This window comes from Chenopodium quinoa, unplaced genomic scaffold (genome assembly GCF_001683475.1).
Source record: "Chenopodium quinoa cultivar QQ74 unplaced genomic scaffold, ASM168347v1, whole genome shotgun sequence".
Classification (NCBI taxonomy): domain Eukaryota; kingdom Viridiplantae; phylum Streptophyta; class Magnoliopsida; order Caryophyllales; family Amaranthaceae; genus Chenopodium; species Chenopodium quinoa.
This window is the reverse complement of record NW_018744996.1, coordinates 773,216-799,450: the sequence shown is the minus strand read 5'-3', so window position 1 is coordinate 799,450 and position 26,235 is coordinate 773,216. Positions and strand designations below refer to the sequence as shown.

The 26,235-nt window shown below is 36.4% G+C and overlaps 2 protein-coding genes across 3 annotated transcripts; both read left to right on the top strand.

Annotated features, from left to right (window-relative positions):
- The first annotated feature begins 16,829 nt into the window (after positions 1-16,829).
- Positions 16,830-22,372, top strand: LOC110707229 (transcription factor bHLH48-like). Of its 2 annotated transcripts, XM_021885241.1 has the most exons (7): positions 16,836-17,598; positions 17,684-17,800; positions 17,916-17,981; positions 19,787-19,855; positions 20,260-20,328; positions 21,085-21,295; positions 21,820-22,372. In XM_021885241.1, the coding sequence occupies exons 1-7, from the start codon at positions 16,873-16,875 to the stop codon at positions 21,855-21,857; spliced, it is 1,296 nt and encodes a 431-aa protein (XP_021740933.1). In that variant the 5' UTR covers positions 16,836-16,872; the 3' UTR covers positions 21,858-22,372. The 2 variants fall into 2 exon arrangements, with proteins under 2 accessions (XP_021740934.1, XP_021740933.1); XM_021885242.1 differs by lacking the exon at positions 21,820-22,372 and having other exon boundaries at positions 16,830-17,598; positions 20,985-21,114.
- An 863-nt stretch (positions 22,373-23,235) lies between these two features.
- On the top strand, positions 23,236-25,668 carry LOC110707113 (purple acid phosphatase 5-like). The gene is made up of 7 exons (XM_021885129.1): positions 23,236-23,669; positions 23,786-23,897; positions 24,012-24,238; positions 24,445-24,583; positions 24,693-24,913; positions 25,040-25,161; positions 25,297-25,668. The coding sequence occupies exons 1-7, from the start codon at positions 23,304-23,306 to the stop codon at positions 25,481-25,483; spliced, it is 1,374 nt and encodes a 457-aa protein (XP_021740821.1). The 5' UTR covers positions 23,236-23,303; the 3' UTR covers positions 25,484-25,668.
- Positions 25,669-26,235: the final 567 nt, after the last annotated feature.

Here is a 26,235-nt window from a genome sequence, read left to right as displayed (position 1 = left end):
AGCATAAAAGCAAGGCAACACTTGGTAGAAGGCTTTAAGATTTCATTAATCATTCGCCCTCTAAAGAGCTTTAAATGACATACAAGGAGAATCCCTAGTAAACACTGATCTGAGAGTAACACAATAATGGGACCTCAAGCTAAGAAAACATAACCTAAACTCTACGAAAGCACTTAAATGGAATCTAATACATCAAAAGGAGTTAGATTCTAACATCCTCCCCCACTTAAGCTTTCGACGACCTCGTCGACTTACAAAAGTTACAATCAAAATTAGAAAACCCTAAACTATCTCAATTTTCGGATGCGCCGTTGGTGCGGCTATCTTCTGGAATCTTATCTGACTCTTGAGCTGGATCTTCTTTGTTGACGAGGAGCTTGTCTCTGGAGTCGCTCGGCTCGAACATCTTGTTGAGAGCTTCATCTCTAAATTTCCTCCTAGGAGTGGAATCTGTTGAATTAAGGGGGACAGCTGCTTCCACCATCATCTGTTGGGGAGCTGCTTCCTTGAGACTGTGGTGGAGAGCTTCAAGTTGTGGCTGGTGCCTCTTGGGTGACCATTTTCTTTGTAATCCCTTGCATGCGCCCTGCGTTGTTTGCTCAACCACTGTTTTTCCTCCCTCTTGGGAGGTTCTTCTTTGGTGTCTCTTTGGTGTCTCTGGGCTCGTCGCTCTTTGCTTCGAACCTTGTGACTGATTCTGGTTTTGGCGGGTGTGTATCTGGGATGTTGCCAACTCCATGGGTTTCATCTCCCGCTTCTCTGGGTTTCTGGTGCGAGCTTGTTTCTTCGATGTTGCCTTCTTCTCAGGCTCCATCACTCGCATTGCCGAAAGATATCGGACTTCTGGTTCTTCTTGAGGTGCTATCATTCTCATAGCACTCAGGCGTCGTATGGAACCCATCCTATATGTGGGCTCCTCATCGCTGCTAGTCTCTTTTGTGGCCTCCTGAACGGACATGGATGACAATCTCTTTTGGATCTTGTCAAGTTCTTCTTTATGCTCGCAATCCCACCATTTGTGTGGACCTCGACAAAGTATGCAGTTTATTGCCCTTGTGTTTGCCGAGGATGCGCCGGCCCTCGAGTTTCCTGAGTTGTGGGAGGGGGTAGATGTTTGTCTCTGGGCATCACCTCCCCACTTCTTCTATGATATGTATTAATGGTGTTGGACGATACTCGTGAGCCGTTCTCTGTACCCTTTGGAGAGCTTGGAGACGAACTGTTAGAGCGTGTTGGCGTCCCACTTGAATCCTTCTCGAATTGACGAGCCTTCTCGACTGAGTAGTCCATCAATCTCTCAGCAGCACACATAGCAGCAGCGAGGGTATCAATATTCTGCCTCAAAATCTCTTGCTGCGCCCATTCCTTTAGCCCGTTGACAAAGTTGAACACACGATCTTTCTCATTCATGTCTGTGATGTCCAACATTATCGCCGAGTATTCCTTAACATAGTTGCGAAGAGAACCCTTCTGGCGGCACTCTTGCAACTTCATCCGTGCAACAAACGCTGTGTTGACGGGGTAGAATTGTTCTTTGAGTTCCTCTTTGAACTCCGCCCATGTATCAATCTTGATCCTTCCTGCTTCGATGTCTGCGTGCTTGGTGCGCCACCACAGCTTAGCATCTTCGGACAAGTACATGATGGCAGTATCCACCTTCTGATCGTCACTTAGTTGACATATTCGGAAGTACTGCTCCATGTCGAAGAGAAAGTTATCAACTTCTTTCGCATCTCTAGCGCCACTGTAGTCGCGAGGTTTGGGCGGCTTTATCTTCGCCGCACCAACACCCAGTGCGTCTCTGCCCACAGCGCGCGTTAAGGTAGCACATTTCTCAAGTGCTTCGTCGGCTTTTCCTTGAGCAAATTGCAATTGTTCGCGGAGGGCATCTCTGTCAGCCATCAATTTCACAATTTGCTCGGCTTGCTCGTGTACAATGACTTAGAGCTCGGCCCATTTGTCCGCCTTCTCCTCGAGCCAAGCGAGCCTTTCTTCTACGAATTCCATCTTCGTGTAGCCCTCCTTGGTGCCTACACGGGTTGCTTGCGACGAGGTTTGAGCCTCGGCTCTGATACCAACTGTCACGGTCCGGGAGTTTGGACCTCGAAACGTGCGGCGCGCTCTAGCCTTTTGGCGGCAAGAACGCTAGCCTTGAGCGGAAGAGGGGCTTGTGAGCACAAAGCAACACAAGCGGGCAATAGAATCCCAGGAGCACTCACGTCTATCTGGGCGACGGAGTGCGGGTGGTCGGGGCTTGTGACGGCCGATACTTCAAAGCGGGCACAAGCGGGTCCGAACCACGAGTCCTTAGCGCATCAAGTTGGGTTGGAGGGGAGCTAATATGCAAGTAAGACACAATATCTATAAAGGTCTAACAACAAACAAGCATAAAAGCAAGGCAACACTTGGTAGAAGGCTTTAAGATTTCATTAATCATTCGCCCTCTAAAGAGCTTTAAATGACATACAAGGAGAATCCCTAGTGAACACTGATCTGACAGTAACACAATAATGGGACCTCAAGCTAAGAAAACATAACCTAAACTCTACGAAAGCACTTAAATGGAATCTAATACATGAAAAGGAGTTGGATTCTAACACATAGCCTCCAATTTCTTGGATAAAGATAACCACATCACGTATGCAAACTTAAGAAGGCTATCTACAGTCTCAAATAAGCTCCAAGACCTTGGTATAAAGAGCTTCGCACTGGTCTTCCCTCTAATGGTTTCCGCAATTCCATTGATGATTTTCATTTTTTATCCACATCTATGTCAGTTTTTATCTACTAGTATATGTTAACGACGTTATTATCATGGGTCCTTCCTCTTCCTCTCTACAAGTGTTCATCCTAGCTCAGCGTCTCGCTTCTACCTCTTCTTATTTTCTTGGTGTTGAGGTGTAACCCCATGGCATGGGTTGTTCTTAAGCTAAAAGAAGTATGTTCAAGGTTTATTAGACCGTGCTAATATGTCTGATGCTAAGCCAGTGCCTACACCTATGGCTACCTATCCTACTCTTAACCTCACAGATGGCTCGCCTTTAGCTAATCACATGGATTATCATGCGCTAGTCGGCAGTCTACAATATCTCTCCTTGACGAGACCATATGTTGCCTTTGCAGTCAACAAGCTTTCTCAATACACGCACAAGCCTACTGATCTTCACTCTGCTGCACTAAAGAGGAGGCTGCTAGCATGCTACAATATCTAAATGGTACTGCTCATCATGGCTTAGTTGTACATCGCAACTCTCCCCTTCAACTCCATACGTTTTGGGATGCTAATTGGGCTGGAGATCATGACTCCTATGTGTCTACTTCTAGTTCCATTTTCTACTATCATTTTATGGAGCTTTAAGAAACAGAAAAACTTTCCATTTTGTTCATATTCAAGATGTTCCAAGCATATATATATATTGTGACAATTTGAGGGCAAAACAATACGCTGCAACCTAGTGTTTCATTTGCGTATGAAACATTTGGCTCTAGCTTTCCATTTTGTTCAAGAGGAGGTCCAAGATGGGTTAACGTGGCTCATTTAGAATCCAACTGTAATATCCTGAAAATTTCCTCCTTTTAAAATACTTTTTTTACTCTAAATAAAACTCATTTTAGGAAATAATCAAAATATTATCGCCCCGTGATAACGGCTAATATTTTCAAAGTCACACAGGGGAAGTCTAAGACTATAAATCAACTTTTCAAGTTAATTAACTTAAGTTCACAACCTCAAAACATAAGTAAAATAAATCATACACAATTTGAAACCAATATAAGTATGGCCCTTTTAAAAACCAACTTAAAATAAAACATAACAATGTTAGTCCATTAATAATAAATCAACAAATCATAAATATAGAACTAATAAAGCATAACAAGTAACTCTCTGCACTCATCCCTTCATGCTTTGCATGCTTTATGTACCTGACACTTTCTCTTTATTTCAAACCCTCCACTCACCATATAAATGGGTCATAGTAAGGTCAATCCAAAGGAAAGCCAAACACAAACACAAAAGTACGAATCAGCAAAATCTGAGTACATATGCACCACACTAACATAAATATCCTAGCAATATTAAATAAAATATGCTCGCCATACAATTCACAAGTCAACTTACCTTTGACTCATGACTAACAATATTAATTATTAATAAATAGCTTTGGATTATGCATCGAACGGATTTCCTTCCTTAAAAATAGCCCATTAAAATATTGAGCTTCCAATTAGGGAGCTACTCCAATTGGCACCTACTATGCCACCTTGTGATAGAATTCTATTGTATTAATAATAAAAGAAAATACAGCGTCCTGTACACCTGTAAAAGCTATGGTTAAATATAAAACCCCATAACTCCCCCTATATGTTCATACTCTACATGTATACGTTCCAAGAGTTTTGGTGCGTATCCTCTTACACTTTTACATGATTTATCAATTTAACTTGTGATGACTCGCTCCAACCAATCAATCAATAACAATACTCAACACAACCTTCCACTTCATTCTTGAATTAATTAGTGAGCACATACAATTAATTTTAATTAAGGTTCATTATCTAGTTTTGTGCACAAAATTGCACTATTATTACCTTAGCTTGGTGCATAAGATGCACTAATAAACTTCCTTGACACAAACTCAACTTATTTGAGTGAGTAAATAATATAAACTAGCTTCTTGACTCAACTCCAACCATATATGGGTGAGAATAAAATCGTGAATCATACTCAATAATTCTTACTTTAGCTATTTTCAATAAATATAAGCAAGACTTGTTAAATTCATGCTTCCTTGATACTTGAAAATAAAACATACTTCCATGATTCATACTTATTCAACTTGTATCATGCCTCAAATAACATGTTCACGTGCTTATATAATAATTCATGATCAACCAACATCAAATCCAAGCATATTGTCAACCAAATAAACATGCTATTAAATCATCACTTGAAACATACTTTATATTCCTAGCATGATACTATGAATACACAAATATTTTTATGTGCATAAGTACCTTGAATAATGGCTAAACTCGGCCACACTCGCTAGAAATCACCTAGCTCGAAACTTCCTACAATTAAAAATATATAACCATAATTAATCCACTATTCTCACAAATTTACAGCAACTGTAACATACTTTAAACCTCATTAATTAACCCAATTTAATGGTTTAAAAGCCTTAAAATCATTTCTTTAAGTGTGTACTTTAACTCCTCTAAAAAAGACTTAGTTTTCATGACTTAAATAAAATTTCAGCATACATATTTAATATAAAACATCACTAATAGACTAGGAAATCATATTTAAATCATCAAGAACCTTTTTCCTTTTATGGGTAATCAAACTCTAATATAATAATTAAAAAGTAGTGTGTATAATTAAATTTCAACATTAATTGAGGGCTTAAAACTCATTAAAAACATGTTCAAACCATTAATTTAACACCCACAACAACCTAGAATCAAACCCTAATCATAAACATTAATTTCCCAAATTTTAGGGTAGGGATGGCAATGGATCGGATTCGGATCGAGTGGAGCTTCACCCACATCCATCCATTTTTCCAATTGTTCCATCCACATCCATCCGTCATCCGCTTCAACCATCATCCATATTCGTCCGTCCATTATCCGCGGATGAAACGGGTTGAGCGGATGACTAATGATGAACATTTAAAGTGAAAAAAAATCCACATAAACTCTAATATTCGGTTATTTATTCAAATTTTTTTATTTTATTAATAAAAAAGAAAACAATAACAACATATTGTTTGAAAATTTTAATTTGCAACAAAAAAAAAAAAAGTAAATTTCATGCACAATTTTCATATTTTTTTTTAATTTTTAGAAAAAAAAATTTAATATATGTTAAACTGGTGGGTGGATGGTTAGCGAGTGAAGAATAGTAATCCATATCCTATCCGATCCATTATCCGCTTCATCTGTCACCCGCTTCTCATCCATTTATTTCGTGTTTTCGTCCATTTATTTAAAGCGGGTGGAGCGGATTAGCGGATATCTATTTAATATTGTCATCCCTATTCTAGGGTTTGTATATTGGGGTTTTTAATCAAATTAAAATCTGAAAATTATAGGAATAAATTAACCCTATCAACTATCCAAAAACAACACCAAAATATAATTAAAATCATGCTTTGAAATTAATTAAAACAAGCTTAGAAATAAAATTAGAAGAAAGAGAGTTTTTTTTTCTATAATACCAAAACCACAAGGAGGAGGAGAGAGAGATAGAGAAAAGGGACGCTCGTCGGTGCCGGTGGCTACTGCTCGTCGCCGGCGTGGCTGTTGGCCGGTGGTGGTCGTCATCCGTGAGGAAGAGTGGAGAGAGAGGCGTTTGAAAGAGGGAGAAAAAGAGAGGAAAAAAAGGAGAGAGAAAAATAGGAGGAAAATTTTGGAGTTTGTAAAATCTGACAATTTGATTTTTGAGTGTGAAATTCTTAAGTTTTGGGGGTATTTTTTTCCTGTAACACCCCAATAATTCTCCCTTTTTCAAATCACTTACTTTAAATAAAATAGAGGAGAACCATTGACATGTTACCGTCACGTGTTAAAACGTTAAGACTTTATCAAAATATCGCAGCGGAAAAACCAAACTTAAGTCTTTGAAATAATATAGTAAAGAAAACCAATAAGTCAAAGCTTACAAACTGGAATCATAAAGACCCTTGTTTAAAACCAAATCAGTATTCAAAACCCAAGTCATAAATGAAATAGTAACCTTTTTAGTTTGGGTATAAAGGTTGCACGAGAAAGGTTGTCATTAGGTTGTTCCAGTAATGGTGTTTGTCAATGCGACACGTTTTTATCCTTGTTGATTTGATAGTTATAGTCTTTAGTTGTGAGGTAGGATGAACGATGTTGAAACCGAACTAGAGCATAAAGTTGGGGCTCCAAGGCAGAAAGATTTCATGGAGGATGTAGGTTGTGGACCAAAATGCTTCTTTGTTATCCAAAACCTTTTTTAGGGGCTGACATTAGAATCTAAGGTTCTAAGAGAAGTGAGGTAGGCTATGGGGGAAAGAATAGATGTGACATTCTTGTGCAACTCCCATGTGCTGCTGTATCCAGTTTATCATAATTTGATGATTGATATCATGATTCTGCTTTCCCCATCCACAAATTAAATTAATAAATGGAAAAAAAAAATTGATTTCATCAGTAATATTATAGTATAAGAATTATATATATATATATATATTTTTTTTATAATTTTTGTAAAGGCATGGGCTAAAATAAATTTGTATTAAATTAATGTATACTGATAAATCTGTGCTCAGCAATGATGAAGTCATTTACGATGTGTAACAAGGCGTGTTTTTTTTTTTTTTTTTTTTTTTTGCTCTGAGAAATCTTGCCATTATTATACTGTCTAAAATTCACTGTTTAGCTTAAAATGGCAGAGACAAAAGTTTTGCTAGTTAAACCATCACTGTCAAGGGAGTGAGATTATTCAACTTTTACTTACTGTCGCTTTGCCTTAGATTATTGCCAACTTCAGTAATAGTGACCTAATTCTTTTGGGCATGGCTGCTAAACGCGACCCTCCTCTCCCCAACTAATTTACCTCGAAGGCTCGAACGAGCACCTAGTGGAAGAGGGTTGAGGGACGAAGAATAAATCTATCATTTGGGATCGGATTAATGAACATCTGTATTGGTCTAGAGGCGTGCATGGTAACGGACACAAATTGTACTCAGAATACTTAAGTGCGGCATACATAAAATCTATCTCCTCACAAATTATTCCATGCACCGTGTTGGGTCTATCACTTCCGCCTAGTCACACTTTGACGATTAAGTCACTTCCGGCCGGTCACTGGACTCATTAAGCTATAAAGCTAGCTGCGAGTTAGACCGGGAAGTGCGTTAGAGGAACGAGATCACCTTAGTATCTTCATATTAATAAACCAGCCGGGCGTGTGTTGTCAACTTTAGGCCCTTGAGACTATTCATTCTCATACTTGACAGTTGATAATCACTTAAACAGCACATTTATATCGACCCACTTACCATCACTACTGTCGGGTCACCCGACAATGACCCTTGGCCCTGGACCCAGGCCCATAGTTATCACCTGTTTAATTTCCTTGTGTTTTTCTTAAATTTATTATTATTTTTTTTTTTTATTATAACATTGCTTTCTGGGTCACCCATTCAGTAATGGGCCATGTTTTAAATGACTCGATCTTTTTAAATATCTACCACTCGAAAAGGTGATGGTGGATCCAAAATTCTGACCCGGTAATTTAGCAACATGTTGGGTCGCTTTCGGGCCCATTATAGACTGTCACTGTTCCTTTGTTTCCTATGTCCAAATGTGGAGCCCAAAACATATGAGCTGGACTTAACGGTTAAGGGGTCCAATCTTGTACTATTTGTTGGGCCCACAATCCACTTTGGGAGGACAATTTCTGATCGTTGTTTTTGTGATTGTTAGAACTTAATGATGGGAGTTTTTTTTTTTTTTTTTGAATAATAATGATGGGAGTTTAGTAGTACTACTTGTATTTTCTAAGGAGTTAGCTAACATGTCAAGTGTTGGTAGCTTGAGTTATAGCCTTTGCTTCAATTTGGGTAAAGTGAAAACATTGCTTTGTTTGCCTTCAAGCTTTAGGACTGTTTTTTTTTTTCTTACTAAATTTTGCCAAGGACAAGAACTACCTATTACAAATTCAATGGACTCTTTTTTCGTGTGTATTCCCGATTTGTACTAGTGGTTGTTCTTTCTTGCTTGGGGTCTTCCATGAATGTAGACATAATTACATTTTGTGTTATAACCATTGGGAATTCTCGAAAGGTATTTCGAAATGCAAACGTACAATGTTAAGAGCAACTTTGACGGACAGTATTTGCGGATTTTTTAAGGCTTTGACCCTACCATATCTTGAGATTAGACTTTAGATTTTTTTTTTACAATTGAGGTCTTGTTCAAGTTTGAATTAAGTCCTAGAACACAAGACTCCATTGCAAGGATGGAAATACTTCGCATGGACAAAATTATATGATTCTTATGAAGATCGTTGACGTATAGCTTTGAAAAGTTTTTTTAGATGAATTTGAGGGTTTAGGTTTAGAATTGGTTAAGGAATGTTAGTATAGAAACAAAACTTTGAAGATAGATAAGAATGAAGAAACATTAGTAAAAAAAAAGCTAATGTTTCATATAAATGAAGTCTTAAAACAAGGTCGTAATAAATTATATTCATGACTCACAATTATGAGTCATGAAATGGACCCTATAAAAAAAAGTTGCAATTATGATTTATATATTAAGCCCACTATGATTATGCGAAGTATTATCTTTAAGTCGCCGTGATCAAAACATGGTTTTAATTATTATATAATATAAATTATATGTTTGATTGTGTGATATTTAAAAAAAAAAACGTGTTAATCTAACCTTCAGTATTAAAATGCTTTTAATTAGAGAAAATGATTTATACTTGTATAAGGAATACACCCATTTGCAAGATAAAAATGATGATATTATTAAACATTTATTAGGTCAGTTTATGGGTTATTTTTCATGCATTATTAAATAGCACTGATTTGAGAAACGGATTTAGTGCTTATATATATGCATATTTAAAGACAGAGATAAAAAGAAGAAGAGCCTTTGTGTTCTTCGTGGAGCATAAAAAAGGATTAATTTGGACTAAGAAGGAAAATATCAATCGCATTGGTCACAAGTTCTTGCCATTTCACCTTTTAGATGACGGACTATCGTTAATCGTGGTTAAAATTTAACAACCCTTAACCAATAGTTCAAATCAATTTGTAAATAAAAGTAAATATGATAATAAGAAAAATAAAAAAAAAATAATAATAATGAAAAATTCATTTTAATAATCCCAACTTTGCTCAATTTACTTTGCATAATCTTAATTTTCAACTATTCTGCAATAATCCTTACTTTTACCCGAATTTCCTTCTAACAATCCCGAAAACTGGTAGCCTGCTGAAAAAGTAAAAAAAAAATAAAAATAAAAATGCCATGACATGTAAAAAATAAATAAAAAATAAAAAATAAATTGGAGACACCCAACCCCTGCCACTGGAAAAACATCCCCCTTCCCAACCCTTCCCCTCCGCCCAAGCCCCACCGAATACCACCCCCTCCCCTTTCCGCCTCCAAACCGACCTACCCTTAAATTTGGGAACCCTCCCCCTCCCCTTTTTTTCTCTCTCCCTTCCCCACCCCCGAATCTAGTGCAACCACTAAAACACCTGTGCATAGCTTAGTAGGCTAGGGTTGGATTTTCAAGGAGTGTAGGAAGGGTTTCTAATGGGGGAGGATTTCGGATGGGGAAAAAGGATGGGTTGAGTTTCAAGGGTGGGGTTTTACAGTAGTTTCGAGGTGGGGTATTTGAGTTATGGGAGGTTTGGGGGGTGGGGATGGGAGTGGTTTCAGGGCAAGAATTTGGGGTTTTAGAGAAGCGTGGGGCTGGGGAAGGGGGTCGTTTCCAGTTACGTGGTTGGGTAAGGGCTGGGTAGGGGAAAGGGGTGGCTGTTGGGGTTGACCCATGGGGAGAGGGTGGTTGCCGGCGGGCTGGGTAGGATGGGCATAATTTTTCATTTTTAATTTTTATTTTATTTTATTTGGACCACTCACATGTTGAAATGTGTTAAGTAACCTAGTATAACAGGTTATGGACTTTTGTTGATCAGTTGGGAATTGTAAGTAGAAAACACAGGTGAAAGTTGGGATTATTGCACAATAATCGGAAATAGGGATTATTCAAAGCTAAGTAATTGCGCAAAGTTGAGATTATTAAAATGATTTTTTTCTAATAATAATAATTGTACGAAGTAATAATTATAATAAAAAATCGTCAAAAATAAAACAACCTTTATGCGGTTATTTTTAAACCACACAACTTTTTTGATTATTATTCCTGAATATTACAATCTTTGGGGGTCTAAATTTTAAATAAGAAAAAATCGCACACAAAACACGCTATTATAAGTATAGCTAGCTAAAGTGTCGTGTCATGCACGGTTATCTTAAATTTTATATTGAATTACATTTTTTATGATGTATTATAAAAAATAAGAAAAAAAAAATATTTTTAACCAAATAACTTAACTGTAATCTATATCCAATACTAAATACATTAAAGTTATTACCCTTAATTTTTTTTTCCTATATACTTTGTATATGCAATCAAAATAATTTTTGTAATGATAGACAAAAAAATAAAGTTCGAGAAAAAAAGAATGATAATATTACTGTAATCATTGATAATAATATAATTCTAATTACCTTTTTCTTAATATAAATTCTAACTAACTTATATAATAGTATATATAAATATTTACATAGTTATTGCATACATGTACAAATATTCTAGTTAATTGTATGTAGATTGAATATGATTACTAAAATGAAAAGACAATAATATAGGTTATGTTATAAATTATTATTTGATACACTTTTGTATGTTTTATTGTAATATACTTCGTATGTATAAGTGAATCAATTGTAATTTAAAAGTATTTTCCTTAATTATACAGAAGACGTTGCATTTATAACAAAAAAAAAATTACAATATCCAGTGACCTAAATATATTTGTATAATATTTGGTAGTCAATAATATTTTGATTTGGTAAATATATGGTAAAAAATTTTATTTTTAAAGTTGTTAAATACCGCCCTCGAATCTCCAACTAACGCCCGCAAAATAAAATATATTTTACAAATTTACCCTCATATGTATAAAAAAATTTACCCCCCCCCCCAAAATCCCCACTCCCTCTTAAAAACATTTCTCTCTCTAAACCACCACCACCACCACCACCTCCTCTTTTAACCACCCACCACCACCTCCTTTTACCTCCGATTTCTCGATCTACATAACGAGGAAGGATAATAGGAAGGCGGTCGTCAGAGACAAGGTTTGTTTTTTTTTTTTTTTAGAATCGGGTTGAACCGCCCAAAATTTCGAACTACCGTCTGGTTGTTCGAAATTTCTTGGCGATTGAGATAAAACGCCTAGAAATTTCGAACAACCATATGGTGATTCGAAAGAACTAGGCGTTTCAGCTCAGGTGGTTCGAAAAATCTGTGCGGTTCCCCTTTTTTTTAAAATTCGTTTTTCTAAATGATTTTTACTGTTGTTGTTGTTTATTATTATTGTTATTATTATCCTTGTAGTTATTATTTAGAGTTTATTGTTGTTGTTGTAGTTGTTGTTGTTTATTATAACGGTCTTCCTGAGAGGACCAACGTTGATTACGTAAGTTTTGTTAGTTATTTTTAGTTAATTATTTTTTTCCTATTACTACTATTAATAACATATTAATGGTTTCTGCAGTGTGTAGGGCGATCCATGGTTACAGCACAACGATCACTTAGTGAGTACCCTGCGCCATCAAGGGACGCCAAAGCAATGTTGCAGCAATGCATGCAATAAATGGACTCAGAGATTAGTTGTAATATGTATTTTAGCTATGACTTTGTTATTTTTATTAGACTATGTTTTGGATGTTGTTAATGGACATTTATGTTTAGACATTTGTTGGGAATTATCAAGTTGACATTTATGTATTAGTTTTTTATTTTCTAATTACATAGTATTTATTTAGTAAATTTTAAAACGAATTGCTTCAAAAAAAAAAAACATGTTTAATAATAAAGTTACATAAAGTTTAATAAAAATCCATAACACTACTCAACGGTACTCAAGAGCTAACTAATGTCTGCCACAATTGAAGCCTTCTCTCGTACCTTGCCTCCCATCCGACTACACTTGCCTGACGAGCGTTAAACCACAATGGTGAAATTGGAGGAAGTGGGTGGTCACGATCCATATGCAAACGAATGATATGAGATCCACCGACATTTCCAATCACAAACTCTGCAATAAGCCTGTCTAAGCGTCCACGATTATTCAACGGTAAAACAAGGGTAGATGGATAGTAGCATGATTATTTATCTCCTACTCCATAACAAATCACCGCCACATTCCATATTGTGGCAATAGCAAAAAAATCCTGCTATGCTACCATCCAATGCTCCTGTCCACACGCATCACCGTCCCATTTGATCAAGTCTACTTCCCTTTACAGGCCTGAACCAACCTCCTGACCCCATATGTCGTAGTAAATCATGTTGTAGAGCCAAGGTTGAGAACCAACCTCATTTGCGATTTGATGTTGAACCAATCGCCACTCCTTATTTCCATAACATAAGTCTGCTACGTAACGAAATCCGCAGTTTCCATCTCCAATTACATCCTTAACACCTACGACATAAGGCCAAATGATGTTGGGAATCGCGTAGTCGTATCTGCATTGTCGCATGTCGAACTCGGTACCTACAAATGAAAAAAAAATGTGATGTTTAATTAAGTTATTACACAAAATAAATTAAAATATACGATGTATAAAAACATAATTTTAATCGATAATCACCTGTACCAGATGGGGGGTGGTCTACTTATAAATCGAGTATCTCGCCCATTACGTTGAACATGCTTGAAAAAACGAAGGATCCCGCCTATTCCTGCTCTCGGGAGGTCATCCCCTTACTCAGGGGTTGACTCGAGGCTCCTATAGGTCATCGTAGTTAGGATCCATCTCCCCCTCAATCACTTGAGACACGTGCCAAAGCATCACAGGGTCGCTGGCAATAACCTGATCAACAAGGGTGCGGAAATGTGCTTGATCCTCATCATTTTCATCAACTATATCAGGAATGTCGACACCCGCTCCAATGACAAGGGTCCTCCAATATGGATGAATGTTCTTCGTATACACCCCTTTCCTGCAGCAATCGAGTCATATATTTGGCACGCACAAGGTACCCCATGGGTATTACGTAGAGCACACCCACAACGTCAATGGACATTCGTACTCAACCCTCGCATCCTGTTCATCTCACCGAGAAGAATAGACAGACAATAGTGGGATACCTTTCCGTTCAGCTGATGCAAAGGCTTCTGCTTGTAATTCTGACCAGTAGTTGTTCCACATGCCTCCAAACCATTACTAATGGCTATGATCTAGTTCTCAATCGAGCAGTGCACCTGAGCCCAAACTGTGTCTAAAGAACCTGTCGAAATGCCGAACGCTGGCTCTCACACCTGCAGTTGTTAACATTGCAGAAGTGTAGTACTTGGTTCGTCTAAAACATCACAAACTTCTCCTTGTGTATGAGCCAAGTGTCCACAACATAGTTAATCATTTTCAGCCATCGACCCCACTTGGTTTATAGTTCTACAAGGGCTTTGTTATACGCCTCCTCAGACGTAGCATCAATCACATGCCTTTACCTCCCATTTTTAAACTTGGCACCAATCTCCTTCTTTTTGTCAAACATGGAAGTAACCTTCGCTCAACATCTTTGTTAATATGCCACACACACAACATGTGCCTTGTGTTTGGAAACACGCTCTTCAACGCTGCACAAAGGCCAAGATCCCTATCTATCAATAGTACCGGCGACTCTCTATGATGACCGATCAACAACCTCAAACACTGAAGCACCCACCGATAACTTTCTTCGGACTTTGACCTCATGAATGCGTATGCAACAAGAAAGTTCTGATTAGCCGGTGTAACCCCAACAATCTCAAAGAATGGCATGTCGTACCGATTTGTCTAATAAGTGGAATCCATACCTATCACGTACGAATATGTGCGTAGCAAATTTGTCATGATCGAGTGTGCCATGAAAGCATGTTGCAACACATTGTTGGTATCAATCATAACCCTAGTGTGGTATATGCTCTGTCTGGCCAAATGGAGCACTTGGTGAACTACCTCTCTTCCCTCGAATCGCTCCATTCTAATGTTACTTCTACAGTTGTAGACATGCCTGATGTTTGGATGGTCTCCGGGAAACTTATCTACAGAGCTCTCATGATATGCCGAGGCGGCACCTGTGCCTGAGTCATGTCACGCACTACTTGCTTAGCAGCAGGACTAAGACCGCTGAGTTGTCTATGTCCCTCGAGATACACAACCAAAGATGGTTGCGAATGCCGTTCAAGCAACTGAGCTTCCAACCACTTACTACTCTGACATACTCAACCTTGGGTTTGAAGGGACAACTGTTTGTCTTGATTTTCGTGTCTTTGCATACCGCGTTCATCAGGTCTCTTATCATGCTCTTTTTTCCACGATCACAAGTCACATATCGATACGGCCTACCACTCCGATCCTTCTTGTAAGAAGACTTCACTAACATAAATCCGAGCGGCCGATGAACATTTTGTGCCCATAGAACAACATCCTCAAAACTCGGAAACATACTGTCTGTCAAAAAATGTCCGCTGTAGTCCACACCATCACCATCCTCGGACTCAGAGTCCTATATAATAATAACAATAAAAACAAATTAAATATTAATAAAAGTTGAGAACCAACAAACACAGCTAATAATAATAATAATAATAATAATAATAATAATAATAATAATAATAATAACAATAACAATAACAATAACAATAACAATAACAATAACAATAACAATAACAATAACAATAACAATAACAATAACAATAACAATAACAATAACAATAACAATAACAATAACAATAACAATAACAATAACAATAACAATAACAATAATAATAATAATAATAATAATAATAACAGCAGCAGCAACAACAACAACAACAACAACAACAACAACAACAACAACAACAACAACAACAACACACAACTAATAATAATAACAACTAATAATATTAATAATGACAATTCTAACAACACAACTAATTATAAACAATTTAATTATTTTCAACAACACCCACAACTTTTTAACTCTATAATAATTCTAATAACAATATGAATATTATAATATATTTCTAATAACAATAATAATAAGGAATGCGTGAAATCCAAAACAAAATAAAAAATTAAAAACAAAAAAAAATATCGAAACCCAGGCAAACGCTGAGGATTTTCGAAAACCCCAGGCCAGGAAGTTTCGAAAAAACTAGGCGTTGCGGCCTAGGGTTTCGAACATCCTTGGCGTTTGCTTGGGTTTCGATTAAAAAAAAATTAAATTATCACCACGCGTACGGTTCGACGAGCCTCCGGCGAGCAGTGTAGGTTGTGTTTCCTGTCTTTCATCGTTGTCCATAAGATCCAACGAATTTGATTTGCAAAATTTAAATAATTTGTTTAATTTTGAAAATTACGGTGGTTGGTGGTTGACCGAAATTTGAAAAAACTAGGCGTTTTAGCCTAGGGTTTATGAAAATCCTAGGCGTTTGCCTGGGTTTCGATTTAAGAAAAAATTTATCACCACGTACCGAGTCTGTACGGTTCGACGAGCCTTCGGCGAGCAGAATAGGTTGTGTTTCCAGTCTTTCGTCGTCGTCTATAAGATCCAACGAATTTGATGTGCAAAATTTAAATAATTTGTTTGATTTTGAAAATCACGGTGGTTGGTGGTTGACCGATGATCGTTGGTGGCCGGTGACCACTAGAGAGAACGGTTAAAGTTTTTGTGTACGGTAAAGTGTTCAGTTGAGGTAAAATTAATTATTTTTATAATAAGGATAAGTATGTAATTTTACGTTATTTTGCGGACATTAGTTGGAGATTTGAGGGCGACGTTCAGCTTATGGACGATCTTTTATACGTAGTATAATCAATCAATGGATATTTTATAAAAAAGTTAGATTTTTTTTTAAAAAAAAAAAAAATTAGAGGGCACAAACAGCACCACACTTGTTATTTCGAGTGTCTGTTTTAGTATTATGTTAGTTATCGATTGATGATTACGAGCGTAAACGGTTTATTTTGTCTTAAAAAAAAGCAAAAACATTTTTTTTTATTAGGAAGAGCATAAACAATTTTTTTAAAAAAATAAAAATATCAAAATCATCCACATAAATGCAAAGAAAAAGACGGGTCACGTCCAGTTTCAATCATAAACTGATATCCTGGATTGCTCCGTACCCGTTACCCGACCCCCTTTTTCTTTCTCATCCCCACTTTATCCTTTACGTTCCTTTCACACTACCCCTTTATCCTTCTCTCTCCTCCTTCCTCTCTTTCCCCTTTCTCTCTCCTCAACAAATTCCTCCATTTTCACTACCTTCATTTCATCTTTCCTACTATAAATGTCACTCCCTTTTCAACGGCTACATTTTCCTGCATTTCAAACCTTATAATTCAACAATGGAGAATAACACCAGTTACCCATTTGGGGAAGAGTTTCAGAAGCTGATTATTGCGCCGGAAAATGGGAATTCCTTTACTGCCCTTCTTGGGTTACCCCCTAATCAAGCTATGGAGCTTCTCACCGACGATTCTTCTGCCGATGCCGGCGGCGGAGGTGGTGGTGGGGTTGGAGGGGATGTGGTGAAACGACATCGTATTAGTGCGTTTAGTCATTCTCTCTCTTCTTTACCTGCTTTGCCGTCGAATCGAGCTCTCATTGAGCGAGCTGCGAAGTATTCTGTGTTTGCGAATGAGGATTCTTCTTCGCCGGAGTTGAAGGTGAAAACTGAGCCGTTGGATGATGCTGGGTCAAACCCTAATTCGGGTTCTGATCCGACGGCTGGGAGTGAGAGTGACAAGGAGAAGCCATTAAAGCGAAAGGAGAGAGAAAAGAAGGTTGGATTTTATTACAAATTAGGGTTTTAGATGATTGAATATGTTGTAATTTGGGTTCAATTGATTTGGGAATTTTGTATTTTAGGGTAAGGGATCGAGTAAGAAGAACAAAACGACGTCGGAAGATGATGAGAAGCTTCCGTATGTTCATGTTCGAGCACGGCGAGGTCAAGCTACTGATAGCCATAGTTTAGCTGAACGAGTAATTAACTAATTAATTAACTCTATTACTTAAGCATTTTAATTTTAATTAAGCTGTTTAACTATTGATTAGGTGTTAATCTCGTAATTATTGTTTTCTGTGATTTTTTTTGCAGGCTAGGAGAGAGAAAATCAATGCTCGGATGAAGTTGTTGCAGGAATTGGTCCCAGGGTGCAACAAGGTATGGTGTTGTAACTTTTTGTTAAAATTACATTGTTTTTTTTATTAAATTGATACTCTTTTTTGATATGTCGAGTCAATCTATCATTGTACGATTTAATTAATTAGTTTACGCTTCGATTGATGGTGATTTTGTAAAGTTGATTAAGGTATAATGATTATGATTATGATTGTGATTAGGACTAACTCGCTAAATTGCCTGCCCATTAATTAAATTAAATATATAATTATATGTTTAAGGTTTTGTTATGCTTTTTGAGATGATTGTCACCTTTTTAAAAAAGATGTGAGTTGCTTTTTGGGCAAGGAAAGCGTCTTCTTTGGTAGTGTTGTGAATTTCTTTCTTTTCCTTTCAACTTTCACTTTGCCATTTGCAGAGGTTTGTTATGTGTCTCTTTACAGGACAAGCATATCATTGTCTTTTTCACTCTTGGTAGTACTCGAATATGTTTTTCCATTTTAACTTTTTTTTCATCATATATGTAACAATTTGGTAGAGCCGTGGAGTTTTCAACAACCTCAATGCTAGTTTCAACTGGTTAGGTTACTACCTAATTATGGTATAATATCAATTGGCAATAATATGAGGCAATGGGAAAAACAAGAGAAATTAAGTGAGAACTATAATTGGATCAGGCTTTGATCTATTTTAAGAGTTGTTTTTATTTTTGTGAATTATTAATAATTCCTTAGATTTTTTTAATCGAAACGTTGGGGATTTCACGCTTGTCAATGCACATTTTATAACATTAATATCTTAAATAATATTTTAGTAAAAATTACAAAAATTTTAAAAGTATATTTCGAGACAAATCTAACAATATCCTACATGATTGTTTTTCCAAGTACAAATCACAAAAGACAATTAAAGGTGTGTGTGAATATCGTACAATTCAAAATGTTGCGATTTTAAAAGAATGAAGTACTATAAAAACACTTATCATTCTTCCAATTTTCATTAACATATATTTTTAGAGAGAATGAAAATATGACACGGCGTACTTGATTTGGATCAAAATATCAAATGAGTATTAATTTCCTGAAAAATGATTGGCTTTTTCACTCCTGACCACCATGGGCTGATCAGAATATGATCTCAAAGTTGGAGGTACCCTTTCATTCATTTGAGTGGACAGATTGTGCCTCTTTAAGAATTTATGCACTGCTTAATAATTACTCCATATGTTTTTGTGATGGTTATATGTCTTTGTCAAGGAGAGAGGGAAAAAAAGAAAGAGGAAGAGAGGAGGGGAGGGGGGGGGGGTGGGCTGTTGAGGGCTTTCTGAATTTTTTGTGTTAACATGTTAGGTGCTCCTGAAGTTAAGAGGACTATTTAGAGGACAGCTCTGTCTATAATTCTCTGCTGAATGCCCAAGTTGAATAGAACACATCTATGATGGTAGGGTTGTCCTGGTGCTATATTAAATTGAAGAAGATCAGTGGGTTCAAATTAATTTTGTCTACACCCAGTCTCGCAGAAATGGACAATAGAGCTCTTCTGTTTTCTGGGACCATTAGTGCTGATTATTTACAGACTTCCATTATTTATAGAAATAAATTTAATAATTTGTATATTAAGGTTCAAACAAGTAACAACAGTGAAAAATCTTTGGATAGGGGTGACGCTGAATTTTCTCTGATGATATGATCTAGGCATAATAAGGGTCATTGGATTGATTGTCAATGTGCTTGTCTGTGTACCACATATGTTGTTGCTTTTATACCAAGAACTGAATCACTGTGGTGGAAGTGAGGTGGCTTATTATTTTCAGTTTATAAGTTTTTAGTCATTTGAATGCTATGCAGATTTCGGGTACTGCATTGGTGTTGGATGAGATAATCAATCATGTGCAGTACTTGCAACGCCAAGTAGAGGTACTTATCTTTGACTGTAACATTTCATCTTCTTACTCTATGAGGGACTACCAAAACAAATATGTACTAGAACAAAGGAAGATCTTGCAAGATTGGTCCTCTAATCTGCCACAAAGGGTTATTAAGATCCCCTCCTCCTGTTTTATTTTCCTTCTGGAAATCTTAAATGTGCTGAATTGAAACAATTAAAGTTGATCAAGGACTTGGATTAGCATCGTCCAATCTAAATCAACCAACCATATGCCACCTAAATTTGGACCTTGAACCATCGATGCGAACCAGGAATATGTGAAGAGCAACCCTAATTAATTCTAGGAATCATCAATAGCCACAACGAATTACTTTATTGCTTTGTTTTGTTTGACCTAACATAAAAACATCTAATATTTACTGTGTTGTTGCAGTATCTGTCAATGAGGCTTGCAGCAGTTAATCCAAGAATAGATTTCAATCTTGACAGCCTAATTTCAGGAGTGAGTGACTCTCATGTTTGAAGTTCTTATCTTCCGATTAAGTTTTCGGCTGATGTCTTTTGTATGGTATTTTGGTAGGAGAAATACGATAATTTTTCTATGAAGTAAATAGTAATTGTCTATGAATTGTTTTTCTGTGTGTGTTAAGTTTGCAGTGTGTCAGAATACAAATTACTTTTGAAGTTTATAGAAAATGGTTTTGGAGAGAGATTTGACCATTGCCCCAAAGCAACGAATCAAATTCGATTGCTCGACCCTGTGTCCAAATCCCTGCCATCCATAGAATACTTGAAATCATTTATAGAATACTTGAAATACTTCCCTCTGGGATTTTATTTTAGATGAGAGGACAATTTTTCAGTACCTATTGTCTTTATATTCAAGCCCACTTATGCTTTGTGTCTTCCAACTGGAAATATAACATTAACCTTGGTTAAGCATTATGGACATTCAAAAATTGATTGAAATATCCGTTTAACAGTCGAACAGGCCCTAAAAGGTCATCGACAGTTGGACTCTTTTCTTTATTTTGTTAATCTTTTTAACAGCTCAATTAATATTCAAAACTCAGACAATGTATTAATTGTATGCTGAACTATGAAAGAATCAACAAGAATGACCTTGAAGGATTCTGTTTTCTGGTTTTTACATTGTAGTATGCGGCTTTTGGATATTGGTTCCAATGGGTGCAGGCGTACAGCATTTGGCCTGATTCTATTGTGCCATGATTTCTCATGTGCCCTTAAATATCTGCAGACTGAATCTGTGATGGACTGCAATTTACCGAACATGACCATGCCACTAATGTGGCCAGAAATTCATGTCAATGGAGACAGACAACAATTTCAACAGCAATGGCACCACCTTGAGGCTCTAAGTCAGCCAGTTTGGGTCAAGGAAGAAAATCACCCTAATTTAGTTGCATCTGAGAACTCACTCATGACCTATGACTCAACTGCAAATTCAGGTAAAGTGCTTCAGAATCGTTAAGATCATTTGCAGTTGCTGTGTTGATTCACATATGATTTTAGCTTCTGGACAATAGTAACACAAAAATAATGTCACACACTCCAGTTATGCTGTGCCTATGATAACCTATCTCCTGTATAATTCTGAGGTCTACTTAGTTTTGTGTCAAGTACATGTACTTTTAATATCCTGTTAGAGACTCACTTTGTCATAAAAAATCTTTGAAGGACACTCTTTACTGCTGAAAATAAAAGTCAAATAAATGTATGTAATAGGTAGGATCTTTCTGAAGATTTACCTATATTTCTTGTTGAACATTAGAAATTTAAAATTTTGCTATGCTCTTTTAATGGTTTTTTCTGCAAGTGATCTTTGTCTTAGACCCATATCATTTTTCTATGAATCCATTGACCCGCTGGACGGAAAACTCAGCTAGGTTTAGCAATACAGAAGGGTGTGATACATTTTATAGTCTGGATACAAAAAGGTTCCACCTGACTCGTCATTCTTTGTCTGATGCAGCATCTTTGCACTCAAGCCAGCTGAAAATGGAAATGTGAAGGCAATAACAAAGCATGTGTTTGTAGCCAATCTGTGTATATATAGCAGAAAATATGATTATATATTAGAAGTTTAGCTGGGAAGTAGAAGAGAGTTTAGGCATCAAAAATTCAGGTTGGGGTTTCCATGTCTTCATCGTTATTCAAGAATGGACTGGAAACCCTTGGAGTAGATCTATTTCACCAGTTTTTCTACCGATTTCACCATAGTCTACATATATTTATATACAACATGATGAACGATTCAGTCCTAAGTCTCATGCGAGATGGCTGATTGATTCTGCTGTCAAAGGGGCATCTAAATGCATTCAGTTGTCTGAAAGATGAACCTGGTTTGCTTCAGATAAATGGAGTTGATCATCTGAATCTAAACTGGGTTGGTTCAGATGAATGCATCTTGTGAATAAAGTCAGTTGTAATGCATCAACCTTTTTTGCAAAATTTGTGTAATCGTGAACAGGAATGAAAAACAAGGTGAAGATACAGAGTATCAATTTATTGTGTTTAGTTCATTATCCTCTGATGTATCCTATATCTGATTGTTATTTTACTTCGTACTAACTCTGTCTGGAATCAGTGCCCTGTGCTATTGCTCACATTGTCCGACTGTGATCACTAACTTAGCATAATTTTATAAGGAGATTTCAGCTGATAATCTTTCTCATGGCCAGGTGTAAGCATGACCTGAGCCGAAAGCTATTTTGTCCGTCATCTTAGGCAAATCTGAAATCATTTACGAAGTACTGTATTAATCAAGCTGACTTCATAAACGAGATACTTATATCTACAAACTTTTCTTATGATCGAGCTTTGCGCTTTTGACCTTCAAAAGTCTCTTAATGAAGGCATAACAATCAAAATTTAATAATCAAGTCTAGCATTTTATTCAATAACTCAACTAATCTATATTAAAAAGTTTTAAATAAGATAAGTCAAGTAATGTTTATTACTCTGTATATGACCTTAGAACTTCATTTATAATCAAGCTAGTACATATAAATAAACAAATAAACGAGTTGTTCATGAGCTAACATGAACGAGCTATCTCAGCCATGCTCCAGCTTGAGTTGTTTGTCTTGACTTATTTGATCATCTTAAATAACACCGTTGCAGTATTCTAAGATTTGTGTGCTGCATTAGAGGAAGCAAGCATGTATGTCTTGCATTTGGTGAGTTGTGGGATCATCTGAAGAATTCGTAATGTGTACGTCTGTCTATTTTAAGATAAGTACTTTGTATTAGATATATGATTAGATTAAATCTTGTTTTAGGATAACATATTTAGATAAACTTAGTTTTATTTTAAATTTTTAATCTTATCATATATACTAACATTAACCCTAATCAAAGCAAAATTCTTGATGAATAAAACTGTAAAAGTGATTAAAAAAAAGTTCCTAGCTATAATTCATCCTTCGTTGAGGTAACAATATAAATTTACCACACATGGCATTCAAAGTACCTCTCTTCATCCTCGTAATTCTTTGTATTACCACCAGTTTTTGTCATGCCGGAAAAACTAGCTCTTATACGCGCTCAACGGATGCCTCGGTCGACATGCCTGCCACGGCTTTCCCTTCGCCGAAAGGCTCCAATGCCCCGGAGCAAGTTCATATCACGCAGGGGGACCGAGGAGGCCGAGGTGTGATCATCTCGTGGATGACGCCTAACGAACGCCATCCTAATGTAGTTAGGTACTGGAAAGCTTATGATCCTAGTGATGTTTACACAGCACATTCTCAAATCTTCACCTATCGTTACTACAACTATAGTTCTGGTTACATTCATCATGCTACCATCAAGAAATTAGAGGTTCATATACTATTTAATTTTATTGTTAAAACTACTTTGAATAGTAATACTCTGTATTATTTGTTTTGTACATGTGAGTGAGAGCATAAACTTCATTTTTGGTGGTTCTTTTGCAGTACAATACCAAGTATTTCTATGAACTTGGGAGAGGTGACGCAATTCGTCAATTTTCATTTACTACTCCTCCAAGACCTGGACCTGATGTCCCTTACACATTTGGTATCATAGGTTAGTATCAATTTGTTCTGATTATGACATTACAACGTGAATGTCAACTAACTTAGTTTATTTGTTGAATTTCGAGCAATTGGTGTTCAATAAGTTTGTTTGTTGAATGTATAGGTGACTTGGGACAAACATATGCATCAAATTCAACCCTAGGACATTACATGGCAAATCCTAAAGGTGAAGCAGTGTTATTTGTGGGGGATCTATCCTATGCTGATAATTATCCTCTTCATGACCAAAGCAAATGGGATATTTGGGGTCGTTTTGTGGAGAAAAGTACAGCTTACCAACCTTGGATTTGGACTGCTGGAAATCATGAACTTGATTTTGCTCCTGAAATTGTAAGTCACATATTTTATTGGATTTTATTCAAACTTCTATTATACTTTTTCAGTTGTTTTTGGTTGACACGTTTTGACTTTCACATATACTATTTTGACTATCCTTTATGGTTATTCTTAAAAGATTAAAGAAACTTGTCAACTAAAAAGAAAACCGAAGAAATATTTGAATATGTGTAAATTAATATCAAATAATTGTTTTTCAGGGTGAATATCTGCCGTTTAAGCCATTTTTGCATCGTTATCATGTCCCTTACAAACAAAGTGGAAGCACATCTCCTCTTTGGTACTCTATCAAGAGAGGACCAGCTTATATCATTGTCCTTTCTTCTTACTCCGCTTTTAGTAAGTAAACATAAACCATACTTAATTCAACCACTATTATGCACAAATTGTCGCGATTAATTTTCATCACTTTCAATTCTAATTGATTGAATTTCTATGTTTAATGCAGCCAAGTATTCGCCGCAATACCAATGGTTTGAAGCAGAGCTTAAGAAAGTGGATAGGCATGAGACTCCTTGGCTAATTCTTATGATGCATGCTCCATTGTACAATTCAAATAATTACCATTACATGGAAGGAGAAAGTATGAGAGTCATATTCGAACCTTGGATTGTTCAATATAAAGTTGACCTTGTTTTAGCTGGTCATGTTCATGCATATGAGCGCTCGGTTAGTACTATTATTATTACTTACTTTGTTTCAAAGTCGTTCCATTTTGTTTGTGCATGTTTGTCAATATACTTTTGATCGCTAATATCATTAATCTTGTGTATATGCTCTAAATGTTGTTATTAGGAGCGAATATCAAATATACGCTACAACATTACAAATGGACTAAGTACTCCCATCAAAGATAAATCAGCACCTGTTTACTTGACAATCGGTGATGGTGGAAACATAGAAGGACTTGCTAACAAGTAAGATTTCCATTGTTTTCAATTACTCCTCCTATCCAGACTTAATAATCACGTTGATTATGTGGCAATTCATTCCGAATGATGGGACTATATTATAACAATCTGACACTGTTTCCATTTTGTTCTTTGATACAGTTTCACTAATCCACAACCTTTCTACTCTGCTTATCGAGAGGCAAGTTTTGGGCATGCAATTTTGGAGATTAAAAACCGAACTCATGCTTATTATACTTGGCACCGTAACCAAGATGATGAAGCGGTGGCTTCTGATTCTACATGGTTCTTCAACAGATTTTGGTACCCAAAGGATGAAAGTAACTGAGTTCAATCTTTGATTTGCTGGTTTTGGTGATATTTAGACAACCCTTATATTAGCAATATTGGTTAGGTTTTGGTTGTTTGAACTTGATTCTTTTCTTATAGTAGCATGTTAGGTTGATGATGTAATATACATTTTGGTGCAAATATGCAGTTTGACATCATTGACAACCTTATACTTCGTATGATACTCCCTCTGTCTTTAAAATTTATAATATTACCTTTTTGTTTTTTTAACACTTTATACTTAAAAAAACTTATTAGTTTAAAAATATATGTAACTCATTTTTTGTGTGTGAGAATTGTTAATATCCCGTTTTAGATATATTCATGCGCATGTATGAACTACATATTTGTTTTGCGCACAAAGGTTGCTTTTCTTGTTGGGGATGAACTACCTTGAGGGGGCGCTGGCTTGGATGCTCCCAGGCATGAAAATCTAAAAAAAAAACCCTTGACGTTACTCACATCCAAAAAATGTTCTATGTTGCTAAAGGATCAAATTTTAGCTCATCCTAATTGAATGTCCGAGCTTTGTTGATTCTCTTAAAGACTATGATCGCAGCACTTAGGCTATCTCCAAATTTGATAAGGAGTAGTTCCCAAACCCTCTCTTTGTTATTAGGTTCTAGCTCCGATACTTTCATGAAATTCCCATAAGCCTTTGTAAAATTCCCCAATTTAATTGTAGCTATCCTTCTCCTATAATGATCCTTCACGCATCTTTCATCAATTCGGCCTCAAAAGTAAGATTTT

What these genes read in the sequence shown, in the direction of transcription:
- LOC110707229 (XM_021885241.1), top strand. Translation starts at nt 16,873, where the DNA reads ATGCAAAGAAAAAGACGGGTCACGTCCAGTTTCAATCATAAACTGATA. An exon ending in ACTTGCAACGCCAAGTAGAG is followed by an intron (nt 19,856 to 20,259) that starts GTACTTATCTTT and finishes GTGTTGTTGCAG; the next exon opens with TATCTGTCAATGAGGCTTGC. An exon ending in TTGACAGCCTAATTTCAGGA is followed by an intron (nt 20,329 to 21,084) that starts GTGAGTGACTCT and finishes AAATATCTGCAG; the next exon opens with ACTGAATCTGTGATGGACTG.
- LOC110707113 (XM_021885129.1), top strand. Translation starts at nt 23,304, where the DNA reads ATGGCATTCAAAGTACCTCTCTTCATCCTCGTAATTCTTTGTATTACC. An exon ending in TTGATTTTGCTCCTGAAATT is followed by an intron (nt 24,239 to 24,444) that starts GTAAGTCACATA and finishes ATTGTTTTTCAG; the next exon opens with GGTGAATATCTGCCGTTTAA. An exon ending in ATAGAAGGACTTGCTAACAA is followed by an intron (nt 25,162 to 25,296) that starts GTAAGATTTCCA and finishes TCTTTGATACAG; the next exon opens with TTTCACTAATCCACAACCTT.